This window comes from Protopterus annectens, chromosome 5.part0, assembly GCF_019279795.1.
Source record: "Protopterus annectens isolate FY-2018-M chromosome 5.part0, PAN1.0, whole genome shotgun sequence".
NCBI lineage: Eukaryota > Metazoa > Chordata > Ceratodontiformes > Protopteridae > Protopterus > Protopterus annectens.
Window position 1 is genome coordinate 141,523,405 of NC_056735.1, and position 8,314 is coordinate 141,531,718.

Consider the following 8,314-nt stretch of genomic DNA (forward strand, 5'->3'; position numbering starts at 1 on the left):
AAAAGAGGCTTGACCTTCTCTCCTGCCTTGCCTACGTTTTGGCACTGCTCACAGGTGCTGCAGTACCCTGTTACATCCTCTGCAACCTCAGGCTAGTAAAAGTTCTACATAATACATCTCTTCGTATGCTTTATGCCCATATGACCTGCAAATGGAATGTCATGGGCTATGGCTAGAAGCGCCAGACGGCAGCCCCTGGGCCCTACCAACTGCTGTATTTCCTCACCCTGTAGCCCTCCCTCAGGGGTCCATTCTCAATACAGTAACCCTTTGTCCAAGTATATAGATTCCCCTTTTCCTTGAGAATCAGGTGCTTCCTTAACTACCTCCCTCAAGTCTGTTAGTGTAGGGTCTGAGATCTGAACCTATCTCAACAATATCTTTGTGACCTTTCCCAGATCCACTTCCACAGGAAGTGTGATATCCTCTGACAGCGGTGCCTCACTGTCAGCCTGGGTACTACCATTCACCTCTACCCTTGCAGTCATTCTGTCCAAGGGAACATCAGTACCTACCAGCAGCTGTGGCTCACCTTCAGACTCACTGCTATAGGGTACATCCCTCCCTGAAATAGCCACCTCACCAACTGTGGCTTCAGGTGTGGGGTTTGTCTGGGTCTCCCCCATGCTAGCAGACCCACATGCCTGTCTCCAAGTCTGACTATGTGTAACTGCATCCATACAAGATACTGCATTATCAAAATAATTTCCTATCAACACATCTGCAGGGATATCCTCAAACACACCTACTTGCTTGCTTACTTTACCACCCTCCCAGTCAAGGTGAACCCTGGGCAAAGGCATTTGGAATAAGGTCCCTCCTAAATCTCTGACTGCAGTGGACTGCCCAAGCAAGTACTGCTCCTCTTTACCCACAGCAGGCTTCACAATTGTTATGTCAGCGGCTGTGTCTTTCTTAGCAGTGGCCTGTTTTCTATTTATTAAGACAGGATATAAACTATAGTAATAGTTTGGTGCCCCTTTTGTCTCCAGACAACTTACCACTGACCAACTGTTATTCCCACCTGCTGGTTCCCCCACCTTTTATTCACCCCCTTTCTTCCATGGACATCCGTATGCTACATGGGCCCATTGGTTACATTTAAAACATATAACCCTTGATCCTGGCCATGTACCTGAGATAGTGGCTTCCCCTGTTACTGGTGGACTCTGTTGAGGTGGTTTAGGCTGACCACCATGTGTTCCCTTATATGCATTTGCAGCACTGAGTATCCCCTTGTTATGCATTGATGCCCTGCTTGCTAAGTAGATATCCCCTTTTCTCCCTAGCTCATCTGCAGAGTTATAATCCTGGTCTAGCAACCATATTCTTGTGTCCTCAGGCAAAGTGCTAAAGGCTTGCTCCCTCACCAAAAGGTCTGCCAGCCCTTCAAAATGGTGACCTGACACCCACTCAACCACCTATGAAAATAAGGGATTAATTCTGCAATATAATCACACACACTTCCATCTGCCTTGCGTCTATGCTGACAAAACTTTTTTTTCTATAAGCTTCAGATGTTAACTTAAACTTAAAACATTGGAGTAAACACTGCTTTACTTTATCATAGTTTAAACAATCAGTATCAGACAATTTAGAAACAGCAGTTACAGCTTTATCATGGAGTAAGAGGGTCAGGAACTGCACCCAGAGCCCTTGGTCAGCATTATACTGTTTACATATTTCAAATTTATGAATGAAGCTAACAAAATTATCACCCTCTGTAAACTGTGGAAGAAGTTTACTGACCGTTAATGCTTCTGGGGTTCGGTTAATCTCTTCCCCATTACCACCATGACCCTGATGAAGAGTCAGCATCTCCCTCTCATGTTGGTGCTATTTCTCATTTTCTTCGGCCTCCAAATGCTACAGTCTCTTTGCTGACTCTAATTCCATCTGTTTTTTCCTTTTCTTCCACTTCCAAATGCTGAAGTCTCTCTGCTTATTCTAATTCCAAACTTTTGGCCTCCAGTACAAATCTCTTTAACTCCAGACGGACTTTTATGTCCTCTGAGGAAAAGGTGAACTGTCCTGTTTCTGAGGGCTGCAAATTTCCATCACCAGACTGGTTATCCTCTTGGTTGCTGGTCTGAGCTGTGACTATACTTGAAATCATTTCCTCTTTAGTCAGGTAGGCTTGCACCAGTCCTTTGGCTTCACACACCTTTGCCAACTGGCTCTTTGTCAGCTTGCCATAATCCTCTGCTGACATCTTTGCCTGCTCTTCCTGACTAAAGTAAGCTAACAAAAATAAATAAAAGTGTTTTGAAAATGAAACTCTGTATGTTTACCTTGTGGCTGCTAAGAGTACATACACCTTCAGTGACAACTGGCTACAGAAGTTGAAATTAACATTCCCACCACTGCTCACCAATATGTGACGTTCCTCCTCTGGGCCAGTAATCAAGGAGCCTGAATCCTCACTACTGACACTGGAGAAGGACATTTAGTTGGAACAAAAGTGGATACACACACTATTTCCAGATGCAGCTCTCTGCATCACGCACACTTTCCCTTAAGAGCACACAAGGAATACATACTGTCTGCGGGCTGGATTTCCCTCTCTCTCTCTCTTCTCTCTAGGCCCCCAGTAAGACTCCCCACTGGCACAGCTGTAGAGTTGTGTCCACAGCCGAGTGTCCAAGCCAAGTCCTCCACCACTCTCTCTGTCTGAGACCATTGCTCTGTGTCCCTGCTCCAAGCAGCTGACACACACACACACACACACACACACACACACACACACACACACACACACACACACACACACACACACACACACACACACACACACACACTCTTTGAGATTTGCTTACACACACAAACACACACCTGAGAAAGGCTGGCACAGATTTACTAACTATGCCTCCTTCTGCACAGACTATAAGGTAGTTACTACCACCAGACATTCCAAAGCCAGCTAGTCTAAGGCTGTTACAAGGGCACCCAGTTATACTGAATGAAAGTAATACTAATAGAAATGGTAATGTTGACCACACAGTCAGGTGTTCAGGAGCAGCCACAGTGTCACCAAATAAATATAAGTACTCTCAAAGGTTAAAATATTCTCTAAAGGACAAACCACAATGAAAAGAATAAATATATTTATTAATAAATAATAAAAGAACATGAAAATACTGAATATCTATTTAAAATAAACACCAGAGTTTCAGTCACAGGAAATATTAAAATAGCAGAGATGAAAAAATTCCCCAGGTACAGAAAAACAGTACTTAACTAATCTCACTATATTTTCGTGACTGATCTAGACAATTACTATTCCCTGGTTACTTACTAAAGCAAGGCAAGATGTAGTGGGTGAAGGAACCTCAAGTTTTAAAAACAGACTGGCCTGACACTTCATTCTCATCTAGTATTAAAATATCATTTCAGTCCTGGATTACAGAATGACATCACATACATCTGACTAGATGACTTCTGGTTCCCATGCTACCCCCATTACTAGAAACTGAACCAGAATCTCACACATATGTATTATCATACACACAGATAGAGCTTTGCTAAGATGTGTTATAAGATCTGGAGGCCATAAAACAATTTCAACACTTCCACCCTTCCAGGGCTGCAATTAGTTCAGTGCTATGGACAATACAACAATGATTCCTAGTCCTTGTTTTCATAGACATTTCATCATTGGCTGCAATCAAAACTGTAAAATACAATCTATATGGCCTACCAGGTAATGTAATTTGAAACTATTTTTCAAAGTTAGCTGGACTGAGATTAACCTCTTCTCTTCCAGTATCCTCTGTTACAGTATATTAATTTCCACAGTTACAATACAGTCTGACATACCGATGCATTTCTTTTTCTGTCCAACAGGACCCACTGTTAGTACATTTTTTTAACACAAGCAACTTTACAAATACATTTTCAACGCAAGCAGCTGTACAAATCAGTTTGATATACAAATGACATATAATTTTTTACAAAACTCCAGCTAGCTGTGCTGGCATATGTTACACATCCACTGCCATACTTCTCCCGGCATAGCTGGCAGTACCTCACATCATCACAACCTCATCTTATTAGATTCAGCTCAAGACTCTCAGACATCCCTTTCTTTGCTGTAAACCTCTTTCAAAAAACACATTTCAGACTATATTTGGAGAAATCATTTCTAATTCACTTTCACAGGTTAACATTTCCTGGATGCCTTTTGGACACTTCTCCAATGATGGCCTTTCTCTCTCCACATTTTTTTTTATTTTACCACCAACATTTTGTATGCCATGGCCTACACATCCATTTCCTCAGCAGGGGAGTTTCTCAGCAATTTAGGCAATATGGCTTCAACCATAATAATGCTTCCCTTAGTCAGGCTACATATGAAGAAGATTCAGTGATTCCTCAAGTCAGTTTCAACTCATCATCAGCACCCTTTGTACTTTTCCATGCCAGTCCTATGCATTGTCAAGAGGGAACTCCTATGGTGTGCAAATCAAATTCAGCTAAATATAGTCTTCATCTTTCCTTTTCCATGTAAGTCAGGCTGTAACAACAGATGCATCAGACACTGTATGTCTAAAGTAATAAGTGCGGTGGATTTATGATCCTCATTTCAGGAATAGACACATCAACCTCAAAAAATGATGACTTTGATAAAGGCACTAAAGCCTTGAATCACCTGTGGAATCCAGGACCTCTCTTGGTTGTTACAGACAACACCACAGTGGTGTGGTACATAAACAGACAAGGGGAAACTACATATTACCACTTATACAGACAAGGTATGATTGCCTAGGAAGTGGCATCTCGACATAGTCTTTCCCTTCAGGCAGCTTACATTCCATCAGTGCAAAACACAGTAGTAGATACCCTGAATAGATCCAGAACAGACTCTCATGAATGGATGTTACACCCAGAGGTCTTCTACATGAGTTTTCACCTCTAGTGAACTCCTCATGTAGATCTGTTTGCCTCCATTAACAACAGAAAGTTGCAGAATTTCTGTGCCAGAACTCCTTGCAAACAGGCCTGGAAAACAGATACCTTCTTCTGTTTCCCATGGATGGGAATGTTCCAGTATGCTCCTTTCTTCTGATTACTAGATTCCTACTAAAGAAAAATAAGGACTCAACCAGGATTCTCCTGCTAACTACCTTTTGGCCCAGACAACATCACTTCTCCCTTCTCATGAACATGGTCATGGGCATTTACCAAAAGCCTCTTCACATAATGGACCTACTTAGGACAAGGTATCTGTCATCTACCACAGCATTCTGAACCTGACTGTTTAAATGAAAGATATTTGATCCCGTTTAGGCATCTCATTACAGACCTGCAAGAAGTACTTAAGGAGTCTAGAAAACCTATCATACTTAGCTATGTAAATGGAAAATAATTTTTTAATTGATGCTGAAGCAGAGACCAGGATTCATCCCTGGAAGGGTCACCACTAGTTCTCCAGTGCTTATATGAATTGCTCAGTTCTGCATGTCTTACTCCTGTCGAAGTACTCCACTTGGATATTTCAGCTTGTCTGCCATTAGATCCATCACTTTCATCCACTTTCCATGTAGTAATTCTTGAAAGGGGTGTTATATAGTACACAACCTAGTAGACAAGTGGTTCCATCATGTGATCTGAATTTTGTTTTGGCAAAATTAATTTTACCTACATTTGAACCTTCATTTAGTACTTCCCTAAAGTTCCTTACCTGGAAGATAGCTTTGCTTATTGTTCTGACCTTAGCTAGAAAAGTGTCTTGAGTTACAAGCCCTAATGTTTGTTGACCCTGTTTTTTTTTTTCATAGCAACAGAGTAACTCTTAGAACTAATCCATCATTTATGCCTAAAGTGGTTTCTGAGTTGACTTTGAACCAGTCTATTCACCTGCCTTTTTTCTTTCCCCAGCCTAAAAACAGAAGAGAAAGTATTCTTCATTCCCTGAATGTCCACAGACAGCTCAGATACTGTTTGGAAAGGACAAAAGATTTCAGACTGGCGGACCTGCACTTTCTTTCCTATAAAGGTAAGAAAAAAAAGGCAACCAGTTTCAAAAAGACAATATCTAGATGGGTATCACAGGCTATTCTACTCTACTGTTCCACCATGGAAAAAGCCCTCCCACCCCCCAAAATGTTGGTGCACACTGCATTAGAGCCATGGCTGCTTCTTTGGCTTTTCGGAAAAGGGTGGACTCTAGAGCCATTCTACAGGTGGCAACTTGGCCATCAGTGCATACTTTCACTAAACTCTACAAGATTGATTCCTTTTCCAGAGCCGTAACAGGATTTGCTAGATCTGTCCTCCAGGTTCTTCTGGTCTGGGCTCTAGTTCTGCATCCCGCACTGTATCTGTTTAAGATTTGGCAGTCATCCCATATAGATTTATGCTATTGCAACAGTGATCAAATGAACATGCAAAAGCTGTGTAAGAAAACGTACCATAATGGTAGATGGTCAAATAGTGCTCTGTTGCAGTACTAACATTCTCCCTCCATCCCCTTTTCTTTTTTATGTTTTTTATATTTTTCCCTAAGTGACTTTCCCTTGGCTGGAGTGGGGTTCCCTTCCCCTTTTTTCTACAATAACATAGGATGAGAAACTTGGACTTGTCTTATTTTTTGTAAATACCCTCCTTTTTTTAGAGGCAAGAAAACTCTGAATTTTGGAGCCCTTGTCTTCCCTTCCCTACCAGCATGCTCTCCTACTTCAACAGGCATATGGATGCATAAGGGATTGGCCTAAAAGCTTTTGTGTACTGTCTGGACAGCCATTCCTTGGCAGAATACATAGTTTATAGCTTTATGCTATTGCTTCAGTGATCTTTTCAAACATCTACTAGAGTAAGTTTGCTTACACCACAATACTATTGTTGCTGGTACCATTAGCATCCTAGGATATCTTTTGTTGCATTAATAGGTATAAAGAAATAGACTTTCCCATCTAAAATCCCTTGCATTTAGTGAAACCAAGACAGATGCAAGAAATTAGAAAATCCTGATTTTTTTTTACAAGTATCACTTTCAGATTGCTTTCATTTCTTTTACTGTCATTTTTTCTTTGTTGTTAAACAAGTTAAGTGACAAGCATAGAAGATCAAAACTGTTCCCTTCATCCATTAAGAATGGACGAGATAGTATCAGCTTCTCACTTTCCCTTCTCCTGTCCTCCACCTGTTTTCTAAAGTCCCAGAGCAGGTACTTCAACTCAGTCCATCTGAGTTATAGGGATTTATCTCTTTATGCCATGGAGATGGACATGAGTACATGTAGTTTTGTCCTGCACACTACAGAGCTGATGGTAGGCCTACCCAGGTGCAAGCTCGAACGAACGCGCACACGCACACACACACACACACACACACACACACACACACACACACACACACACACACACACACATACACACACACACACACACACACATACACACACACACACACACACACACACACACACACACACACACACACACACACACATCACATAACTGGCAATTATACTGCAGTAGCTTAATTTATAGTTTGCTCAGAACATGGCTTAGAATTATCCTTATTTAAATTGTGATTCATGGTTTATTTTGTACTATGTGTTTATTTGACTGAAAGAATTGAATATTCTTGATAAAGAGGCAAAATATTAAATTTTTTGTCTAAGGGGTATACATAGTGCAGAATGACATCTGCATGCTTCAGAGAACAGAAAACTGAGCATCATTTAGTAGAGCTCGTCAGACTGACTACTTAGGTGTATTCCTCATCACTCAAACTGGTGTGCTTAAGTTGCAGACATACTAGATTTAATGTAATTTTCATGAGAAGAAATGAAAATGAAACAGTCTTGCTTATTTTCAGCATTGAATAACTTCGTTAGAAGTCTTAGTGCATTTACAATTGTCTTCCTTGCCAAATCCATTAGAGTGAAGATATCTATCTTTTAAAACAAGAAACTGAACAAGGGAAAGAAGACATGAAGAAAGCACAAAAGCTTCATGCAGAATGTTTAATGCTTGACTGGTATTATAATGGAGAACATAATCTGAAAAAAAGGTATGTCAGCATATTTACTTCCTACTAGAGTATATAAAACATATTTCACTGCCTAAATTCATATGAATCCATTTTTTCCACATTTACTTCTTTATTTTGATATGTGTGAAAACAGTTACAAATAATGCAGATGTTATAGATCAGCAGCATTTATATTTTTGTTATTTTTTTTTTTTTTCAATTTAACTGGGAAAATCTGGCTAAGTGTAATCCATTTTCAGCAGAGGCCAAGGGAGAAAAACTGCAGCATATACAGGATTAGTAAACATGCGTAAAATAACAAAATAATGTATGGTAG

At 40.6% G+C, this 8,314-nt stretch overlaps 1 protein-coding gene across 1 annotated transcript in view; it reads left to right on the top strand.

Moving 5' to 3' along the window:
• The window catches only part of VWA3B (von Willebrand factor A domain containing 3B), a 2,054,405-nt gene that overhangs the window by 1,038,605 nt on the left and 1,007,486 nt on the right, over nt 1–8,314 (top strand). The window contains exon 14 of the mRNA XM_044071813.1: nt 7,886–8,016. Coding sequence (XP_043927748.1) covers nt 7,886–8,016 — 131 coding nt within the window. The remainder of the gene's footprint in view (nt 1–7,885; nt 8,017–8,314) is intronic.